At 38.7% G+C, this 23637-nt stretch overlaps 1 protein-coding gene across 2 annotated transcripts in view; it reads right to left on the bottom strand.

Moving 5' to 3' along the window:
- Positions 1 to 619: 619 nt before the first annotated feature.
- ADAMTSL1 (ADAMTS like 1) overlaps positions 620 to 23637 on the bottom strand; it is a 380756-nt gene continuing 357738 nt past the window's right edge. The window contains exons 24-29 of one of the 2 annotated variants that reach the window (XM_074282966.1): positions 22049 to 22261; positions 19098 to 19278; positions 12778 to 12985; positions 8509 to 8618; positions 6145 to 6365; positions 620 to 3378 (exon numbers count right to left, since the gene is read on the bottom strand). In XM_074282966.1, the coding sequence (XP_074139067.1) occupies positions 3272 to 3378; positions 6145 to 6365; positions 8509 to 8618; positions 12778 to 12985; positions 19098 to 19278; positions 22049 to 22261 (1040 nt within the window). In that variant the 3' untranslated portion in view covers positions 620 to 3271. Of the gene's footprint in view, positions 3379 to 6144; positions 6366 to 8508; positions 8619 to 12777; positions 12986 to 19093; positions 19279 to 22048; positions 22262 to 23637 lie in introns of both variants that reach the window. The other variant, XM_074282967.1, reaches the window with a different exon arrangement.

Raw genomic sequence — 23637 nt, 5'->3', positions numbered from 1 at the left:
GTATGATCCTCATTTTATAGGCTAGGAATTAGATGCCAGAGTCCAGATCCAGTGTCATTAATGCTGACTTGTGGTACCTATGTAAGAAAATTAGTTGTAGAGTCAGAGATCCTGGATTCAAATTCTATCCTTTCCACTTATTACTGATGACAATTACTTGATCAGCTTATCTCCTAGTTTATCTTTAAAATGAGGGAATTGGATTTGACTAGATGGCTCTGGATTTCCTTTCAGCTATAGCCTTAGGATTCTATGACAAAATAAACTCTATGTCTTAAATCTATGATGTGCTTTCTATATCCTGCTGCTTCTAGAAGGCAATGTCCAGCATATTGTATATTTTCCTCTCTCAGGGACATGATTGTCTCATTTCTGGGCATCTGTTCAGTTTCTCTCTACCTAAGTCCAGTGTTTGTCTTCATTTGTTACTTTTTTGCCTTTGTATCCCAATCACTTAGCACATTATCTGGCATATAGTAAGTACTTATTAACTGTTTGTTGACTTGACAGGTAATGTCAATTGCTACTGACTGAAGACAAGGACTTCTAGGAGAGCATATTATGAAGGGGTGAGCATCGAACCAATTAGACTTCATAAATAACGAGTCTGACAACAGAATTTAAATAAATAAGCTGCATTATCTGTACAAAAAATATAAATACAGGCTTGTGTTTTTCAGGGAGGAGTCATATCCTTCCACAGTATTTAGCAACCCTTCTTCTCTTATTGCGATGTTGCCAAGTCACAATTCACAGGACAAACATTTGAAAGTACATTCATTCCATGCAAGAGAGCTTAGGGTTTTCCATTCCAAATTATGGTTCTCGGGGGGTTTCTGCAAAGCATAGTCCCAGGTACGAAAACCCTACAGATGATTTCACTGGAAAGGTTTTGCTAGTTATGAAATGTACAGTTTCCCATTAGCTACTGAACTAGAAACAATCACTCCATTATTATTATTAAAAGGATCTTCCCTTCATTTCATGCAAAACTATCATGTCACAAATTAATCCCCTCTCATTGCCCCATCATCCCATGTGTAAGAGTTTACCATGTGTTCTGTACACAGTAAATGAATGTATTCCAAAGTTAGATGCCAAGTGCCATTTAAAATAGAAAAATATACAATATCACCACCGATTTGACAGGAACACAACTTTAGGAAGATCATTAAAAGCCCCCCCCACCTCACCCCGATAGTTTTATCTGGACAACATCATGTACAATTATTAATATTGCACTTTTTATACAAGAAATCCTAATAAATATACACAAAAGATATACAGATATAGAAGACATTCTCTTTTTATTTTAAATAAAACTTACACTGATTCTAAGTAACATGATTTCTGGGAGCCCAATTCTGGAGGAAGAGGAAGAATGGACATAGAAACACATTCTGACCATTCCCTCTTTGCTTCATGGGGGAAGGATACAGCAGAGGAATGTTACTATTGACCTTGATGTTGACTTGCCCAAATGAATTTTAAGTTTGAAGACAGAGCCATGGCACCAGTGGCAGTACTCCCAGAGTCGAGTGGTACCTTATTCTTGTGTGGGCAGAGAAACAGCTCTGAGGCTCATTCTAGAGGCATCATCCCTCCCTGGTCATTAAATGTGCCCGAGTTCTGCTACAATAAGGATAATGGGAAGTTGTTCCAAAATCAGAGTCTCCCAAATAAAGTCTTTATGTGCCTTTGAAGCATAAAGTGATTAATGTTGGGGAACTCTTGGTTAGTTGAATGAAGCTTTCTAATATAAAATAACAGGGGGTTACAAGATGGTTTGACTGTCAGAGCTACAAAGGCAAAATGGATTTCATTGCCTGAGACACATCTATGGTAAGGCACTAAGGGGAAAGGATGAAGCTTTTGAGCCCCTGCTATTCTATGCATGACTCTTACAGTACCATGGCTGGTCAATAGAAAGTACCCACTACTCCAAGTCTTTAGACCATCCTGTTTGAATGCTGCAGCATAGAAAAGAATGGCCCCAAATGGAGAATCTTTCCCAGAAACCTTCCTTGTTGCCAAGGGAAGGATTTGTGCGCTTTCCAAACAGAAAGCACTATGCCAGCTGAGGGCTGACTTGAGGGAGCACAAGCCCATAAATTGAGGGGACACATGATATTTCTGAGCCCAGGATAACTGGTTCTTATGAGGCAGTGTTACCCAATGGATAACAGGCTGGATTGGAATTGGAGATTGTGGGTTCAAATAAACCCTGTTGCTCATTGACCATGCAACTTAAGAGCATTTATACAATCACTTGACAATCTTGTGTTGGATTTGCCCTCTGTAAAATAGGTTGGAATGGATGACTTCCAATATTCCTTTCAACTCTTAAGTCAGTGACAACCTTTGATGTGGTACCAGCCTGTACCCGTTGCATGAACACCCCATTTCCCTGTCTCTTTACTCATCCTCTTTGTTTTATAGATAATACTGTACCTCATAATTCTTAGTTTTTCTTCCTTCATCCCCTGCACTGTCTTACCGATTCATTCCCTTTTTATATTCCACTCTCTTATGACCTTATTTCCTGGTCTCCCCTCAGCAAAGGAGAAGAGCTGGCTTCTCCATTGATTCTCATTCCAGCTCAAAACTCACTTTTCTTCATTTACCTCCAGTCATTCTCATTGTGACAAAGGACATGACAGGCAGATGAGACAAACTGAGACAGTCCTGTGTTTTACACACACACACACACACACACACACACACACACACACACACACACTCTCAAAACAAAACAAACACCCTGTTAGTTGTCCAAGGTTTGTGTAAATACATACAAATTTGCCCCCTCCACTTTTTTTTTCAATTTTCTTTGTTTGTTGAGCTAACTAGGCATGGTGGAGGCTTTGCCTCCTGGGGCCAATGGCATCGGTGGTGACTTTGGAGGACTTCACCTTCTCCTAGCTTCTCTGGGTCATTGTAGGGGGGATGCCCCCTTAAGCAGCTTGCTTTTTCTGGGCCTGGCTCAGCCTAGAAAATTTTCTTCCTTTCCTTTTATAACTCTAGCTATTCCTGCCTTTATCGCATTCTGTCTTCCAGAAGTGTGGAAGGGAAAGCTTGTCGAGGCCCTTATAATCAAGGAGTGGGGGGGGGGGGTCTGGGAGGGAGTCAGATGAGGGTGTGAGGGGGTGGGGAAGGAGGAGGGAGAAAGGGGAAAATAAATAAATAACATGAAGAAAGCTTGAGTTCTGTCCCACTTGGTTGCACGAGTCCTTTGGGTGGCCAAAGCAGAGTAATCCCCCGCTCCCCATCTTCAGGCTTTGCCGCAAGTCCCACAGCAGCGAGATTTGAACTGGGTGAGTTGGCAGAGTTTCAGCTGTTTCACCTTCTCGCAGTACCTGGTGGTGTCTCTGCACTCCACTGGTAAAGGGGGAGAAGGGGAGTGGGGAGAGGGGACAGAAAGGAAACGGTGAAATGAAGGCAAATTGACAAATGCTATTCTGTATGGCCAGGCAGGTGCAGGGCTGTGGTTAATGGAACCTCTGGGGAGGGGGGCAGAGAAGGGCTCCTTGCACACCTTAGATGCTCAATAAATCTTTGCAGAATGGATAAATCTGGGCCCAGAATAGTTATGCCTCTCTTCAGGCCCATGGATTCCCTCCTCCCAGCTGATGCATCAACTGTTCTCCCCTGGCAGCAGAGGAGGCACTTGTAACCCTCCAGCAGAGTCTGCAACACGCTTTCCTGCCTGTGACTGCTCTGAATGCATTCATCCTCCATCACTCGATGGCATGTCACGCCAAGTCGACAATGTAAGGGATGAAGAAAAGGATGCTAAGGAAAAGGAAGAAGTCCGCTATTATCTATATTATCTATAATTATATTATATCTATTATCTATAAAACAAAGACCCCAGAAAGGGCAAATGAGAAAAAAAGGTTGTGCCCTCACAAAGTTGAGGATGGGAGAATGCATCTTTGGCTCATCTCATGATGGATAGAGAAGCAAATGGAAAATCCTGAAGATTCACTATAACCTTGTTGCACAGCTGAGAGACAGCTTTTTGGTGAGATCTCTTGAATATTGCAAAGTAGCATGAATAGAATGTTAGACTGTGTGATCCTGTTTAAGTCAACCTTTTGGGACCTGTTTCCTCATCTCTGAAATGAGGTAGAGTTGGTCTAGATGACCTTTAGGGTTCCAGTTTTAGATGAATGATGTTATGGTCTTACAGATCTAATTCCTTTGGGTCGCTTCCACATAAAATTTCTCATAGCACTCCCATCAGATTAATTTTTTTTCTGAGGCAATTGGGAAAAGAGACTTGTGTTAAGTGACTTGTCCAGGGTCACACAGCTAGGAAGTATTAAGTGTCTGAGGTCAAATTTGAACTTGAGTCCTCGAGTTCAGGGCTGACACACTATTCACTTCCCCTTCTAGCTGCCCCCATATTCTTTCTAATATATTAAATTGTGTATGTTGCCTTGTTCCCCTTCCTCAACAGCCTCCCCTTCACTCCTTCAGGAATCCCTTTTAGAACAGGGCTATTCCATTATTATTTTTTGTATAGTCCCTGCCAAGTACAGTGCTATAGCATAATAGGGACTTATTAACTGTATGATTGTATTTGAATGGATTCAAACAAGACTAAAATTCTGCTCTACTTTGAAGTAGAGTCTGACAGTAGATATTAGGCTATTTCAGAGGCCCATCATTAAGCTCTACTACAACTTGTCAGGAAGTTGTATTTTGCTTTTGAGGACCTGGTGTCTGGACACTATTATTGGGAATTATAGTGCCCAGTGAATGGCTCTGAATGAACAGAAAACTTTATGGGATAGGAAAAAGACAACATTGGTCATTAACTCTATTAAGGTGACAAGTTGCTTTTGCAATCAGTCATTGTTTTAAGAGCTTCTTTTCCAAATGAGTAAAACAAAGAAATCAATGTCATTAAAAAAAAACAAAAAACTGTGTTCTGCAAACCTTTACATTTCTCCTTTACTGGAAGAATATTTTCTTGCTGACATAAGAATTAGATTCATTTTCTTTTCTCTCTTTGTCTCTATCTCTGTCTCTTTCTTCTTTCCCTTTCCTCCCTCTCTCTGTCTGTCTCTCTCTTCTCCCCCCATATTCCTCTCTCCTTTTCCCTTTTTCCTACTCTCCCTCTTCCCTTCTCTACAAGGCAAAAGGGTTAAAGGACTTGCCCAGAGTCACATAGTAATAAGTGTCTGAGGTCAGATTTGACCTCACTAGATTAATTTTCTATTTCCTGCGTTTTGTCTTATGACTTCTGTATTTTCTTTAAGAGGAAGCATGGTCCTTTTGATGGAAAGATTTAAGAAGAGTGAAAAATTAAATCCTAAAACAATTTGCATATTCTGCCATTGAGATTGTGGATAAGGGACAGTTTGGATTTGAGAGGCACGAATATGCTCTAACAGAGTAGGAAAGCCAAAGGCAGAAGAAATGGCTTCAGGCAAACCCCTTTGCTTTCTGGGCCTCAGTTTCCTTATTCATTAAAAAAAAAGAGGGGGAGAAGGGGTCCATTTCAGCCCTCAGTTCCTGTGAGTCTATAAAAAGGGTGTTAAATAGCAAAATGCATGTGTGTTGGCGCCTTGAAGAGTTCTGGTTACTGCATGGCCGAGAGGGAAGGAAACCAGATAACAGGGATGTTTGTTGTTTCATGGCGAGACCCTGCAATGGTGGTTTTCGAAGTGAACTTCATGGTTTTCTTCTTCGGTGTTTATAATGCTTATTTTAATTGGCAAGGCCTTGCTGCTGCCTGCTGCCCACACGTGAGCTGGATGCTGAGTGTGTTTAGGTTCCCACTGGTTGTTCTCCCCAGAGGAGCCTAACCTCCCTCTTTCTCCAGATGAGCCGGAACCCCCAGGTCGCACCCATCATGCTTAGCCAACAGAGCAGTAAATTGAGAACCCAGATTTTGTGGCACATGTGCACTCTGTGTGTATGTGCACAGACCCTTGCACATACATGTGCACAGATACATACACACACTCGGAAAAGGTTCCTTTGGAGAACACTGGTCTGTGCAGCCTGAGGACTGTAATCCTTAAGGAAACCTGTTCCATAGCACTAACCACGGTGCCCGGGCCCTTGGGGCTGCCCTCTGGACCCGCAGCCCTGCTGGAATATTGCAGAGGACTCTTTTGGGTTGGAACGTACTGTTTTCGCAAGGGGTGATATTGCAGCGCTGCCAGTTGGCAGGGCGAGGTCTCCAGGAGCACAGATGCTCTGGTACAGGCTTGTTAGTGCGGATGTGCACACATTCCACTCGGCGCGACTGGAAGCCGTAGTTGCCGCACGTCGCTGTACATAGTGTCCACAGGCTGACCCTCCAGTGTACGCCACAGGCTTCCGCCCAGCAATTCTGAGTGCTTACAGGCCTGAGGGGGAAAGCACAAAAAGGTTCTCAGCATCCTTAGGAGAATTTAGATTTGTACCTTTTCTCTCAGCTTTCCTTGTACTCTCTGAAAGTACGGGAGCTATCCTCATTCCCAGATGGGGAAACTGAAGCACAGAAAGGTTGGAGTGATTTGTCCATCGCACACTACTATTAAGAGCCTCCTAACTCCAAATATAGTGCTTTTTTCACTATATCTAAGACCAGGGTACAGTAGCTTTGCTGAAAATCATCATTTATTGTTCTGGGACATGTCCTCTCTGTGCCTGCTGAGCTAGGATAAACACACAGAAAACATGGAATGAAATTAGGAGAAGCCAATTTAACTCTGCTTTCATTCATTTTCTGAGCCTTACTGGACAGGCAATCAAGAAATCTGGATTTTAATCCAGGAGCGGCAATGATCTAATTAATGGTCACTTGTCTAGCTTTATTCCCTCATCTATGAAATGGGAATTCTAAGGTCCCATCCAGCTATACCCCCATGACTATGTCACCTACTAACTCTTGTATTTATTCAGTATATGTATATCTGATTAAAGGCAGCTGGTAACACAGTGTCAATGGAATGCTGAGTTTGAAGTTAGAAGATTTGAGTTCAAATATGGCCTTAGATACTTATTAACTGTGTGACCCTAGGCAAACCAATCTCTTTTTTGTCTTTTTCTTAATGGGGAATAATAACATCTACCTCTTAGGGTTGTTGTGAGGATCAAAAGAAACCATAACTGTAACATTCTTGGTTTGTTGACTGGCATAAAGTCGGTGTTATATAAATACTTATTCCCTTCCTTCTCCTTTCCTCAAGGTCTCATCATGGAAAAGAGGTATCCCTAAATTCTTTAAGCAAAAAGCAACAAAGTATATGCTCTGCCAGTCTGGAAAGGGCTCACATACTATCATGGAAAGGAGGTATCCCTAAATTCTTTAAGAAAAAAGCAACAAAGTATATGCTCTGCCAGTCTGGAAAGGGCTCACATACTATCATGGAAAGGAGGTATCCCTAAATTCTTTAAGCAAAAAGCAACAAAGTATATGCTCTGCCAGTCTGGAAAAGGCTCAAATACTACCTTAGTTTACTGTCTGAAGACCAGAAGCTTTGGCCCAAAGTGACGAATTTCTTTGGCACAGGAACCTTTAAAGACCATATTCTACATCAGGGGTGAGGATGTCTGGCCTGTGGAATCATTTGGTGTGACCTTGCCAAGGCAGCCTGGGTGGTGATGAGCTGAGGGCTAGTAAATCTATAAGTTACTCAAGATCTTTAAGTTGATAGTTTTGTATGACCCTCGAATTATCCAAATGGTCTTTGGCAGAAAAAAGGTTCCCTATCCCTGTACTAAATTAGAGAAGGTTCTGCTCAGTGTTGGTTGAGGGAGTGACCATGCTAACAGAATTGAGGCCTTTGAACTACTAGGTAGGGAGAGGTTGGGTTTACTTTACATGGGACTCCCTTCTTTAGGGTGGCTCTCGAGAGATCAAGGAGGCAGGACCAGTACAGCCCTGGATGGAGCCAGAGAGAGGAGTTTAGGTGAGGAGAAGGATGCTGACACAAGCAAGAGAGGGAGAACATGGCCTCCTGCTCTGCAGTGGATGGCCATGAAAGTACGTCACAATGAGCCTGGATCCCAGGTAGGTATGGAGGGAGAGGTGGGAGAATGTTTCCTTCTGTGGGAATTACTTTGACAGACCAAATGGGATGCCTGTGCTGAGAAAATATCTGTTATGTGATTCAGGGTTAAAGGAAGATCTGGGGTAGTTTCAATTGTCCTCCATCCTCTCTGCCCTGGAAATGTTAAAGATAGGGTCTTGGCCAGAGCTGGTCTTCTGATTGTTGTGGTGGTCAGTGGGTAGCATTCTTTGCCCAAATGGTGGAGTAGACACACCCAAGCTCACTTATTTGGCAGCTGGTGTGCTCGTCTCAGCCTTCTCACCCCAGCTTTCAGTCCCCATTGCATTCCCCTCACCTCAAAAATTCTGAAATTTTGGAAAGTGAGCATGAATGGTGGAGGGAAGTGGTAAAATCCTATTCTTAGAAACTAGAGGGTGGGAGGAATTAATGAATTTTAATTAGAAAGTCCTTCAGTTGCCCTTCCTGTGGGTGAAAAGGTTCAAGGATTTCTTACCTTGGGAGGGCACTACATTGCTCAGAAGGTAAGGAAAGTCCATCCCTTGTCTGGCAGAAGACCTGCCTATGTTGCACCGCCAGGCGGGGCCCGATGCATGGCCCATTACACTGTAGAACAGGAGAAGAAAGGCATGTGAAAGGAACAGAGGGACAGAACCCTACTTCCTTTGTGAGAATAAATTCATAAAGACATGGAGGCACAGGGCCATAGTACTCTTGTGCTGTTTCTAGTTCTATCCAAAATCAAATCATCTCTAAGACATGAGAAACTGGGAACAAAAGAGTTACTGGATGTTTAGAACTGTTTTCCTTATTGCTTGAATACACTATATTCTATCATCAAGTGGTAACTTGTAACAAATGAGGAACCAGACCAAGAATCTTAGTTTTTTCTCTTCCAGATTGATTATTTGAAAGTATATCTTATGATAAAGTTTGACAAATATAAATGGAATATTTGGAGTGGAGGACATTAAAAACAACGTGGCCCCTTCTGACTTTTGCCTTTCAAAACCAGGAACTCTATTTGAAAAATTAAGAAACCAAACCTTGTCATTTCCCCAACTTGCCCTTGATTTCCATAGTCTCCAAGTTAAAAACTGGGCAGGAAAATGAAGAGGGAATTAGGAATGCACATCCCCAAAGCTTGCCAAAATAGGAAAAATAGAAGCTTTCTGTGGTGATCATAGGGCAGATGTGAAATCTGGGGCATGAAGGGAATGGAGCTTGGTACACTTGGGAAAATGCCATTGATAGGGGGAGAAGCCAGCCAGCCCTCCGGCACTGACTCAGCTTTACTCTATTGCTGATGAAAAGCATTGAGGAAAACTTTTTTGGGAGCTGAAAGGGATAAGCTAGGATCAATTTCCCTTTCAAAAAAATGCTTGTATATAATAATGATCACTAGAAAACACAAAGATCATCAGGATTTAGCCAATGTGCCACATATTTCTGTACAACAAAAAGATTGACAGTTCCTTTCTTATTATTAGGGTAGCATATAGCCATATACTTAGCTTTTTAAGGCTAACCTTAAAACTTAATTCATTTCTGGGCCCCTAAAGGTCCTTTTTTGGGGGTTGTGATGTTTATAAAACTACAAGTAGTTATTTAGGAGCTATAAAGGGCATCAGGCAGTTGAGGAGCTGTTTTTAATTCCCTAAGGAAATACCAGAATTATTTCTCCTACCCTTATTGAAGTAAAGAATATGGAGAAAAAAAAGAATATTCATGTTACTGTTAGAAAGATATTTTCATAGAAATGTGGGTGTGAATGTTTGAGTAGGGATATATTCTCCTGTCTAAGTACTTTTGCTCACACTATTTCCTAGTTTAGAATGGTCTCCTCATCTTGTCCTCCTTTCCCTTACTTGCCAGACCTATTAAATTTCTATCCATCTTTTAAAATGGAATTAAAAGTTCACTTCTTTGTCAGTATAATTATCCAGATCCCACACTTGGCCCTAATATCACTTAAAAATTTTTTTTGTTCAAATTTTCTAAGATACTTATATAATACTGAGCATTATAATTCTCTGTTTTAGTTATTTTTCCCTCTCTGAGGCTGGTAGTTCCATAAAAGACAAATATCTCTTAGGTCTCTTTTATTACCTACCACAGTATTAAACCCACAGATGGTGCTTAATAATGCTTGCTGACTGAATAACTGAATCTTGAAGGAACATTCCAAGCAAAAATAATAGCATTGTGAGATCAAATAATTGATTATAATCCATGATACAAGGACACAAGAGTCATTTGGGGAAAGACAAGTATAGATTCTTTATTCATTTTCACTGTTAGGAAAGGATCATTACTCTAGCTGAATGTGAACCTGATGTTCCTTCTGATGATCCTGATGTCATAATGCAAAACCAGAGCCAGTGACCTGATCCTAATTGGAATCCATCCAACTGTCTGATTAGGCAAGTGGAGTCTTATGAGATTGGAGAGAGCCATAAAAAGTGGATTTTTCCAGGTAAGAGAGCTATAGAATTATATAACCTCAAGTCAGGCAAAATGGATAAATCAGAACATCTGTCTTTGAATGTAGAGAATGTCCATTATGGATGAGGTACATATAAGGGAATTGGGAGAAGCTAAGAAAGGGACATATCCATCCAGAAAGTACAGTGATTTGGAATCAAGCAGCCTTGTTCCTACCTGAAACTCTTAACTGTACGTGCTGCCATCGAACATAACATGACCATGCCTAACTCCAGAACATCAGATCTTTTCTAACAGAGAGCCTTGGAGCGTTAACTTGAAAATGAATATTTTCCAAAGAATATATCTAAGAACTTCAATCATGCTAATGGATCCTATTTTGCCCAAAGCACTGACAACTTTTAGTAATGTTTCCTTGGTTACTTAAAAAGAAATTATAATAATGCTGACTATATTAGTGAGCATCCTAGTTGGCAAGAGAAATGCTAGATTCAAATGACAGCTGAATCCTGCTGGGAAGAGGAACTTTGGTTATAATTTTCTTTTTAAATTTAGAAAACCTTCAATGCTTCCCTTCCCCTAAAAAACTTGGAAAATGGGAACAGTCCTGCACATGAATTAGAAACCTTAAGAGATATTAGTTTGGACCTAAGATCTTCCATTTTGTTTGGGCCATTCAAGAACTGGTAATTACATCTTGAGTTGGAATGAAGGGTGAGATTAAGAGAGGGAAAACAGTGATTCTCTGAACCATGTACCATGAAAGAGATTGTAAGAGGACCTAAAAGTTATTGTGGATTTTCCCCACAGTGATGATGCCTTGTCATTCTCCTGCTTTTGCTCATATATTTATTATATAGTCACTTGGGATATTTACAATAGGTCTTCAAATATATAGAACAACATTGACTTGGGAGAACTAGATTGCCAAGATTCTCCAAGAATACAAGCCAAGTGGTTGAATATTCAATGGTTTTCTGCTGCTTTTCTAAGGTTGCTGCACTTAGGGAAGACTTGAAAAGAGATTATCTCAACTTTGAAGAAAGCTAAAAATTCTCTTTCCTGCAGGAAGACTTTCTTGGTGCCTCTAGTTCCCTCTGCTCCCTCAAGTTTGTCATATTGATCCTTAACTTTATACATGTTCAATCTTGCCTTTGATAAAATATATAATCCTTGAGGGTAGTTCTCTAGCACTAAGCACAGTTCTTGCATAAAGCAAATCCATTAATAAATGTTTGTTAGATTAAATTAGAGATATCTCTGACTTTGAGTGATTCTAGATACTGATTTTTTTTTTCTCATAGAAGGTAATAGTATCCTGGAAACTGGAAATAAGAGTAGGAAAATTTCACTATCAACTTTTAGATCACTAATTTTAGATCACTAAAATTTTTTGATTTTTTGGGGGGGTAACAAATAGATTTATTGAGTTGTCATTTGCTAGAAAAAATCAAGAAAGAATGAAAGAAAGAAGTACAGTCCCTCCTGGGAATGAGGAGTAACAGAATCTAGCTGAAAAAAGAAAATAGGATTTAAAGGATCCATCAGTGCTTGAAGCTTTTTTTTTTTCACCATTTATTAATGTTTATCCTTGGAAAATGAAGATATCAAATATTCTGAACAAATATCACCCTTCAATGCAACTCAAATCTTGACTGCCAATTCTTAAATGACTCCCAAAATGAAAGATTTTAGCCCCCAAATGATAATAGTTCTTAAGGCTATTATTTATGTGCAGGACTGTTCCCATTTTCCAGAGTTTTTGGGGAAAATATTTCAGCTATTTGCTGTATAATCTTGGGAATAGGAATTACATTTCAAGTGACAGTCTTTCTTTGCAAGCTTATCTGGCTTATTTTATTCTTATGTATGTAAAGTAAGAAGGGTAGATTTGGAAATGGAATAGGGCTTGAGACAATCTATTAAAGGTGTTGAGGTGATCCCTGTTAGATAGAATTTGTCTTGTCTAACATTGTGTGGCAGATAATGATAAACATGAGGATGTAGACATCTGCAGCAGACCTTAGGAGCTACAGGCAGATGTGAAAATTTAAAGGGATGATAAGACAGAGAATAGCTTGGTATCAGGAAAGACATGATGAAAATAGAAGAGAGTTAAAATAGAGAATGAGGGGATTAAATCTGGGGAATAGGAATTAAACATGAGGAAAGGGAAATGAAAGAGAGATGGAGAAAAAAAGAGTATCCTACAGAAGTAGAGGAGGTTGCATTTGTGGTATTGTTTATGCCTTTGTAAGCAAGAATAAGCAAACTGATAAATTTACCTTTAAAGTAAAAATATAAGGTATCTAGTCCTTACCTGGCCCCAACTAGAGAAGGCCCATTCCACACAGAGCTGCTGGTTACATGCTTGGGTGTCCACAGGTCGTTTGGCAAGTTGGGAACACATATCATTGGACATAGGTACTGAGATTCCAGTGGCTTTCAGTTTCTGACATGTAACTCGACGAGTCTGGACCCCTCCCCCACAGCTTCGAGTGCAAGATGACCAAGAAGTTACCATCCATCTGTCAGAAGGAGGAAAAATGGTTAGGTAAACTAAAAGACTTGGATGGCATCATGTGTTGCACTAAGAAGAAGCTTACTAGATGTCCAGTGTTTACCTCCTCCTATATAGATACAAATTTGGGGTAATCTGGACACATAGATGATCCTTTTCATAACCAATACCATGGATTTATTTTTATATACAACACAGAGAGTGTGGAATCAACAGGCAGAATTATTTTTAATTTTAGACAAGAGACCCAAAAGGTAGATCTTGAAAGATACCCAGAAAACTAGCTGTACCCATTTACAGATTAGATCGTGAAGGTACTACAAGGAAATTGTCCCTCATTTTGGTAATCGTAATGCTCTCAAGTTCATTAGGGAAGAAAGAATGTGCGGCCACTAGAAAGAAATATACAATATATTTAAGCTGGTAGCTTATTTGATTAATGCAACCTAGAAGTCACCCTGAATTCCTCACTGTCTCTCACTCACTATATCCAACCTGTTGCCAAGGACCAGTGATTTCACCTTTGCAGCATCTCTCAAATACATCCCCTTCTCTCCTCTGACATCGCCATCCCTCAAGTGCAGATACTCATCACTTCATGCCTCGATTATTGCAATATCCGGCTAAGGAGTTAGTCTGCCTCAAGTCTCTTCTCACTCCAATCTATTCTCCATTCAACCATGAAAGTGGTTTTCCTACAGTGTAGGTCATATCATGACACTTAAACTCTAATAGTTTCTCATTGCCTTAGGGAATAGATACAAAATGCTCTGTGGGCATTGAAAGACCTTTATGACCTAGCCCCCTCCTATCTTTCCTATCTTTCCTATCTTTTCTCCCTCTCTCTCTTTCCCTCTCCTTCTCCTTCTCCCTCTCCCTCTCCCTTCCCCTCCTTCATTCTGATCCTGATTTCCTTTAAATTACAATTAGAATCCAGCTTTCTTTAACTCCTCTTAATTTCAGTGTCTTCCCTCAGTTAATTATTTCCTGTTTAGCCTGTTTATACCTTGCTTAAGGTATAACTGGTTTCTTGTTAACTCCCTCATTAGCTTGAAAGCTCCTTGAGGGGAGGAAACTTTTGACTCTTTTTGTATCCCCAGCACTTATCAAAGTAGTTGGCTTATGTAGGTGCTTAATAAATATATATTGATTAATTTGGCTATATTGGCTTAAATTCTCTCCCACAGAGCAAATCACTTTTATCTCTAAGGGAAAAACACAGTCGTTGCTTCTCATTCCGGAAAATGTTTATCCTCATTACTGGAATCAGTAGCTTTTCCTTCTAATTTATTTTGGGGACTTGCAATCCCTATGTCAATTGATCGGTTATTCCTTACAATTAGTATCCACGGATGTCACTACTCTGAAGAAGTCTTGTTATAATCATCACTCCTTTGGACAATTGGGATGGAACTGGATATGAAAAATATTTGCTCACTAATAAGGAAAGTTTTAGGAGGGAAATTCCTTGACAACCTTTGATCATAAGGCTTGTAAGCTTTGTTCAAAGTTAGTGTTTGTCTTCTGTGAACTATATTTTTGGAGGGCCTATATAAGGAAGGGATCACTTGGGCAAACTTACTTAGAGAATTGCAGAAGCTTAGAACTGGAAAAGGCCTCGGAGGAACTCTAATATAATGTGTAGCTGTATAGGTGCCTGCTTTATAACATTTCCAACAAGAAGTCATTTAGGTGGCAGCTAGATGGTGCAGTGGATGGAGCACCAGCCCTGTAATCAGGAGGATCTGAGTTCAAATATGACCTTGGACACTTAACACTTCCTGGCTCTGTGATCCTAGGCAAGTCACTGAATCCCAATTGTCTCAGGAAAAAAACAAAACAAAAAAATGTCATTTAACCACCTTCTGCTTGAAGAACTTCAATGATGGGGAAACCATGGCTTTTCAAGGCACCCCCTTCCATTCATGGACACCCTTAATAGTTAAGAAGTTTTTTTTCCTTTAACAAGTTAAAATCATCTTCATGGAATCACAGATATTCCTAATTGGAAGAGCTGAGAAAAGATCATCTCTACGATGTATCTGACAAATGGCCATCCAGTCTTTGCTTAAAGACCTTATATGAGATAGAACCCAGCAATATCTAAGCCAAGCCATTCTACTTTTGGGTTGTTCTAATTGTTAAGAGAAAAATCAACATGGCAGAGTGGAGAGAGATCCATCTTTAGAGGCAGAAAGATTTTTCTCTAACATAGATTAGCATGTAGACTAAGTGTAAATTTTCAATTTCCCAGGCGATTTTCCAAGCTCATGTTAAAGACTCACTCAGTGGAGAGTTTCATATTAGGAGAACTCCATACAGGAGTTCTCATTTCAAAATACTGTCCCTTATTTCTAAAATGTTAGGGAGTTTCCCCTTACCTTATGCCTAAATTTGTCTCACCTTCTGATCTTAGTTCTATCTCTTATAAGTTCTTATTGTATTCCAGGCATTGTGCTAAGTACTGGAACTCAAAAAAGACAAAAGACTAATCTTATCCTTAAATCAAATATTATATACAAACAAGTTAAATTCAGGATCCATAGGAAATAATAGAGGGAAGACACTAGAATTAAGAGGGTTTGGGGAAAGGCTTCCTGTAGAAAATAGGAATTTTAATTGAGACTTGTAGGAAGCCAGAGAAGGGAGTAGGCAGAGATGAGGAGGGAAAGTCAAAGAAAATGCCAAGAAACTAAGAGATGTAATGACTACAATTATATAAACCAAGATAGATTATTATAGAACTACTACTACCTAAGTCCTAGACATCCATGCCTCTCAGTGCCACCTAAAATACTAATAGATTTTTTGGCTACTATCTCACATGGTTTACTCACATTGAGTTTACAGTAGTATAAGAAAACTCTTAAGACTGTTTTCTAATAAACTCTTAAGATTGTTTTCTAATAAGCTATCACTTAGCTCTGTTTTTCATGTCGTACTTATGAAATTCATTTTTTGAACTTCCTATTACATTATAAGAAAACTCTTAAGACTGTTTTCTAATAAACTCTTAAGATTGTTTTCTAATAAGCTATCACTTAGCTCTGTTTTTCATGTCGTACTTATGAAATTCATTTTTTGAACTTCCTATTACATTTTATCACATTTGATTTTTGCCCAGTGCTTTAACCTGTTGAGATATTTTTGAATCGTAACTTATTTAAGGAATTACCTATCCTTCAAAATTTTGTGCCCTCTGAAAATTTAATAAGTGTCTTCCTTCTATGCTTTTACCAAGTCACTAACAAATTTTAAAGGAAACAGCAAAACATAGATTCCCAGGGCACACTATTGCAGACTGCATTTCACACTGATATTGAACCATTAATTACTATTACTTGTGAAGTTTAGTGAATCAACCAATTCTGAATTCACTTAATTATACTACTATTTAGCTGGTATCCTTTATTTATTTTTTACCTGTAAAATCAGCATGAGAGACTTTCACATGTTTCCCTCTAATCTAGAGAAATAATATTTATAGCTTTTCTTTGATATCAGTTGATTAATCTTATTTTTTAAAAAAGGAAAAAAGAATGGTCCACTTTGATCTGTTTTTTATGAAACTATGACTGTGAATACCATTTCCTTGACTAGTTGTTTGTTAATTAATCTTTTAATATGTCAATCTAGAATTTTGCCAAGAATTGAAATCTTGCTTATTGGCCTATAGCTTGCAGACTTTAGTCTCTTTCTTTTTCTGAAAATTGGGACAGTTGCCTGTTTCTCATCTTGCAATACTTCTTTCATTCTTCCAAAACTCACTTACAATGGGTCAGTAAGCACATCTGTCAATTCTTTCAGTACTTAAGAATGAACTCCATCTGGGCTTAGTTACTTTCACTTGCCAAGGGTAGCTAGTTACTCACCTATTATCTCCTTTTCTTTGGATATCAATCCCCCTTAGTCATTTTTTTGTCCTTTTTATTTCAAAGATGATTTTGACAATGAAAAAAGAAGGGGAAGGCTTCCTGAAACCCACTGCTCCTAGTTTTGCCTTTCAGGCCCAAGCAGACCTAGTTTGATTTTTCTTCTATGAGACAACAACTTGGAGATAGTCTTAAAGCTCTCTCCACAAGTCTTCTCATTTCCCCTCACAAGTCAATCTCTCCGGTTTCTTACTGGGATCTTCTTTTGGTTTAGTTTCCAATTTCTTTAGCATTCTGGTCTCCCTTTTCTTGATGTGCTTCAGCTTTCAATCTTTCCTAAAATGTGGCATTGAGACCTTGCTAAGTTACTAGAGATATGGTGTCAGTATGACAAAAACATTGGAAAAATAGAAGTTGCTTGTTGTTTCTTAGCTATTTCATCAGAAAAACAAGGGTGGCTTGAATCTCATCTCTGATGGTGATGGGTTAGAATGTCTGTTTTAAGTTTTTATAAAGAACAATATTATTATCTCTAAGGAACAAAAATAAAGAAACCTATTTTCCTCTGTTTAAAGATGTTCCACATATGTTGGTGAGAAAGAATGAGCAGATAGACCCTTTTATTATCTGTGGATCATTACTGTATTTTCTGCATAAAAACTGTAGGGACTAACATTGCCAAATATAAGAAGCGTTTAATCTAAAGAATGATAAAAGGTAAAAGAGGTGGTGATATTCCCTTCTTGGAAAGTGGGATTTTGGAAGAGGATCCTTAGGGGAATGTGGAACAGAGTGGCTATTCATTTTGCTAGGAAATCTTGGTTTGTGGTAACTTTGCATATTCAGTTTCTTTGGAGAGAAGATTCTTCTGTATATAGTCCCAACCAACAATCCAGCTCAGCAGAAATGCCCACATCCATGATTACTTGGGAAGTAAGCAGGAGGTACTTTTTAATCCTCCTTAGGGGCATTGAAACTCAAGCAGACCTATCTATTATTATTTCATTTACAGGAGTAAATTAGGTTGATTGACTCCAACCATCACCAAATCAAATTAAAAAGTTCCTGGCAAAGAAAAGAACTCTTCTTCATTTCACACAGCTTGGCAGGGCTGAATTTGCAGCTTCTTATGTCCCTGGTGAATCTCAGGCCTGCATTTCAATCCACTTTGATTTCCAAATATCCATTTCAGCAATTTCTCAGGAGTTGGGGTTGCAGTGGGGGGGAGGAGGTATGGGCTGTGTTACAGTTCAGGAAGGGTATAAAAGGACATTAATCATTCCCGTGGAAACGTTCCCGTCAGCAAGTCAAACTGCTGATATTAATGAGTGTGTTTCATATTTCATTGAGTCTCTCCTGGTTTCAACTGTTCCTTATGACTCAGCTGGCAAAAGACAAAACAGTCGCCTAAGAGGTGAATGTCTTATGGAAAGGTAATAAAATGGCATTCTAGCAGTCTGTGTGTAACCCTTCTACAGCTGGGTACTGACCCACCGCATCCAACAAGTATGGCCCTAGGATAACTAAATCTATTCCGTCCCCCATTTATCCTACAACCAGAGAGCCCATTCTCAGGGAATTCATTCTTTCTCTTGAGGCAGAGATGAGTTCAAAAGTAAAGAATTTGGGGAGTGTCCATTTACACCTGTCTTGGAGTGGAAGGATAAAGATTGGGTAAATTTATCATAGAGTTCTAATAACTATAAAGTTGTAAAGAATGCTGCCATTGATTCTTGAAGGGACCAAAACCTAGAACATAGAAATCTTTGGAACTAGTAAGAATGATGGGGGACAGAGATATGATTCAATTTTAACTAGGTGTAGTGTCAAAATATAGTCCAAAAAATAAATTGATAAATATCTCTGAACTGATCTGTTGTTGGTAAAGTTATTAAGAGAAGAAAAAGATGCAAGGCTCTTCATGCTTTTCAAGTACCATAGCTGAAAGTGTTTTGTAAATTATTTCAGCTGATAGATAGCTTCCCCAGAAGAAAAGTTGCTGTGATAGAAAGTGCCCTGAATTTAGTCCTGGAATATCTAAAATCAAATCATATCGTGTCTGTGACTAGTCTTTCCATCACTGGATCTTAGCTTCCCTAAGCTAATCCATAAGGAAATAGATGACCTAATAAGAGGACCCCTTTTGGAGCTTTAAGAACTATGAATCTATGACATGAAACCTTCACCCTGCATCCAAATGACCTATGTTGGATGAAGTCTAACATCAATATTCTGCTTGACACTCACCGGGATGGACAGTCTCTTCGGTTACAGGCTACAGGTTGCACAGCTGGCTTAGCCTTTCCTGCACAATAGGAAGGGTTGACTTCGGTATTATTCAGCATACACTTCAGGTGGAGTTGTTGGACTCCTTTGTTCCCACATGAGGCCGAGCATCCCACCAGTTTGTCCACTGACCACCAATATTCTGCAGCCGCCGCAAGGTAAAATTGGAAAATAGCTTGGGGTTACTTATATTGCACTCTCTTCCAATAGGTACAATCAATATACCTCTTCCCATCACTCAAAGTTTGGTTTTATGGGTTATACTTACATTAGAAATTTTTTATTATCCTCCCTCTACCCCAAAATATTTTCTCTTCAGGTAAAGATGCTTTAAATTTAATAATCATTTTAAGGGAACTGAAGTTCCAGAATCCAGGTTTAATTATAACATTTACTACCTTTGTGACCTTGTGCTTTAGTTTCCTTATCTGAAAAATGAAAGGTTTGGATATTGTAATAAATGATCTCTAAGAACTTTTATGTTTCTAAATCCCATGGATTTTATAAATCATGAAATTTATAAATAACTGGGAAGCTTAAGAAATTCTTTATTTATGCTGTATGGGGTCAGTCAACACTTATTAGGTATGTACCATTTACCAAGTACGTGATAAGTGCTGGGGATGTGAAATGAGATATAGAAAATTACAGTTTGCTTTATTTTCTTGTGTTGTCTTTGTATGCGCAGGTGAAGGCAGGAGAATGTTAAAAATACTTGCAAACTTCTAATTCTTCTTTTGCAAGGTGATGCCATACAAACCGGACAGATACCTGCTACCATTTGAAGTGCAGCAGGATAGGGAAGTCTAGCCAGCCAAGGAAACTGATCTTTATTTTCCTGTCTATGAAGCCATGCCATTGTGAGGTGAATAGGTGGGAGCAGGGGGCTTAAGGGGAAAAAGTTTTATGGGATTGGAATCTTTTATTTTTATTTTCCAAGGCTACCTTTCCATATTAACATCCAACTGTTTCTTTCCTTCAGAACCCTGCATTTTGGAAACAACTTGCAATGGAATTTCTTTTTGAAGTGTCTCACTTAGGCCTATGAAGAAACCTGGATGGAAACCAAGCCAAAGGTTTCTTATGGGTTTCTACAGAAGAGCCCCATTGGAGTTTGTCCCACTGTTTTGGAAGTTATTGTTAGCTTCAGGAGAATGTACAGGGATCCCTGATGACAGTTTATTCCTAAGGAGGTAATGCTGAATCTAAGCCCATATTGCAATTCTTTTTGTTTTCTAGGAAATTTAGTTATTTTTAATACACATTACTTTATGAATCATGCTGAGAGAGAAAAATCGGAGCAAAAGGGAAAAACTACGGGGGAGAGAAAAAAAACCCAGAAAACAGAAGTGAACACAGCATGTGTTGATTTACATTCAGTCTCCTTAGATCTTTTTCTGGATGCAGATGGCATTTTTGGTACAAAGTCTATTGGGATTTGCTTTGGATCCCCGAACTACTGAGAAAGGACCAAGAATTTCATAGTTGATCATTTCACATTCTTGCGGTTATTTGTGTACAATCTATTCCCGGTTCGGCTTGTTTTGCTCAGAATCAGTTTGTGTAAATCTTTCCAGGCCTTTCTAAATTGTTTCTTAAATAATATTCCATTACCTTCAAAAACTACAACTTGTCCAGCCATCTCCCAACTGATGGATATCTACTCATGTTCCATTTTTTTTTTTTTTGCTACCATAGAAAAACTTGCTACAAACATTTTTGCAGATATGAGTCCTTTTCCCTCCTTTATGATTTCCTTGGGATACAGTCTCAGTCAAGTCACTGCTGGGTCAAAGGATATGCACAGCTGTATAGCCCTTTGGGTATAGTACCAAATTGCTTTCCAGAATGACTGGATTCACAACTCCACCAACAATGCATTAGTGTCCTGGTTTTCCTATATCCTCTCCAACATTTATCATTATCTTTTTCTGTCCCATGCTTCAAATTCTAATAGTTGTTCTAGACATAAGCTTCCAGATAGGGTCCAAATTAAAGCAACTTGCCAGTCGAACAAGCATATAAAACCTGTATTTTCCTCATGGTTCTTTTATCATCTTTACTAGAAATGAACACAGAGGAAATATGCTGAAGTCTAGACAAAAATTTTGGTTTTGGCTCTAGTTACAACTTTTAGGGCACTTAGACATATATTTTACATATGTATCCTATTCCTAGGTGCTGCTTAAAAAAGAGTATTTGTTTGAATTGCAAATGTTGGAAGTAGATTCAATTTATGAAAGTTGAGATTTTGTTTAATTTTATATTTATAATCAGTCTCTAAAGATTTATGTTAATTAGAAAAAACTACTTTTCTAATCCTTTACCAGAACTTGAATATTCTATCTAGTTATCTAGATTGACTTCCTCAAGAAGTTAAAAATGTAACCAAATGATTTCCAAGACCCAAATACTTTCTCTAGCCAACATTTCTTGAATTGTTGTTTCCTTTTTGCATATAAGTGCCTTGAAGTCAGTTACTGTTTTGCTTTTTGTATCTATCTCAGCTCTTAGCACAGTTCCTGACATAAAGCACTTTAAAAATGCTTTTCATTCATTCATTAAATGAGTATGGTATAATAGATAGATAACTAGTTTGGGAATTTGGAAGGCTAGGGTTCAAGTTTGATATTCACCCATAATATACACATATGTATATGCATGTACATATGACATATATATCTGTGTCAATTATATAAACACATTAGCTATGTGACCACATATAAGTCCCATCATCCTTCAGAGCTATTGACAATTCTCTAAAATTAAAATTTATAGAAGAGTTGCTGAACTCCATCAGTAGAGAGAATGTCCACATTAGTAATTCTGAATGCTTATAAAATCACAGGCAGAACAAAAAAGCAACCCCCCCCCCCACCCAAATCAAACTATAGTGCATTGCTGTTTCTTACCTTGGATCACGAGAGATGCCTTCTGTACTAGTGTTCCAGCCTCATTCTGAGCTAGGCAGCTGAATTCACCCTGAGACCCTCCACTGACATTTGTAATCTGAAGAATCTGCCCAGCTGCTAATATGTAGTATGTTGGTTCTGCTGATGTTGCAATAAGCTGATGATCATGGAACCAAGTGATGTTAGGCATAGGATGGCCCTTGATTGGGCAACCTAGAAGGGAGGGTAAGGTAAGAAATAAATCTTCAGCAAAGACATCAAAAACACATGGGGTTTTTTGGCCTTAATTGTAGTATAAAGCCATGGCTTTTAAGACTATAGAGCAAATAAGATCTCTGAATCCATTCTGACTTTTATCATTCTCAGAGTCTATTCTGACTTTTATCCTGGAGAACCAAAGTAAATGCCAAATCTTTCCTCTCATGGTGCTTTGCATGCAGTAGGAATTCCCAAAATATTTCCTGAATGAAGAACCCTTTATGTTCTTAGAATTGTGTTTATAGTAGACCTTCATCTTTGAAACAGGTTTATTTATAATATCTACTCATTTCATGGAGATGTAATAGCAATTAAAAAATTCACTACTGAATTCAAAACCCTCAGAAGATATCAAGTTACTTTTTGTTTAATTCAATTATGTGTCTAAAAATTAATTGTATTCATTTTTCATGGGTTCAATCAATTTTAATTTGCTGAATAATATATATCTATTCCCATTTTGATTTTATCTGGCAAGAAATGACCTTTTAAAATAGTATGGCAAGAAAAATCATAAGGATCCAGCAATGTTTAAAAAGACCAATATTCAATCTGTACAAATTCTATTTGGATCTTTTTTCCAGGAGGAAACTTTCACTTAAATAAAAAAAATCCCTCATAAAAGACTCATATAATCACTGATTTTCAGTCATCTAATTGTGATTTACAGATGGGAGGAATACTCATAATGATGATGATGGGCCTATCAGAATATCTAATGATAAAATTATAATATGATTTTGGGATACTATTCCTTCAGGACCATTTTAGTGATGCATCATCAGAGAAAAACTAGAGATATGGGTAGGGCTGATAACCTAAGTCAGAAAAGATGTGGTGATTCATTGGGGTCATCATACATGTTATCTCTATTCTACAAATAAGATGATAATGCTGGGAACAGGAATTTAGTGAAAGATGCAGTGATGAAGAGAACATTGTCTATTACCAGCATCCCAGGGGAGATGGCCTTCAGTGATGATAATGTTTTTTTATCTAGGATGCATTGACCACTATTGAGATGAGAGCTAGTACTAGTTTAGGTAAGATAAGAGGAAAAGAAGCTAAGCTTCAGCAAGGGCCAGAAACATACTTAACAACTTGTTAGTGCAGTTAATCAAAACAGAGAGAAACATGTCCTTTCATCATAATAGATCTTCCAGGGGACAGATCCATTGAGTCTTCCATAAAGGGTGAATATTGTGACTGCAGAAAACTCTAGGACAATTTGATGCTTAAAGGAATAATCACTGGAGGCCTGATAAGGGAAGGTCCTTCTTATCCAGGGAGTCGAAGAGTAGGTCTTCTGAAGAACTGGATCCATAAAGATT

This window comes from Sminthopsis crassicaudata, chromosome 1, assembly GCF_048593235.1.
Source record: "Sminthopsis crassicaudata isolate SCR6 chromosome 1, ASM4859323v1, whole genome shotgun sequence".
NCBI classification, from domain to species: Eukaryota; Metazoa; Chordata; class Mammalia; order Dasyuromorphia; family Dasyuridae; genus Sminthopsis; species Sminthopsis crassicaudata.
This window is presented reverse-complemented; position numbering and strand designations above follow the sequence as displayed.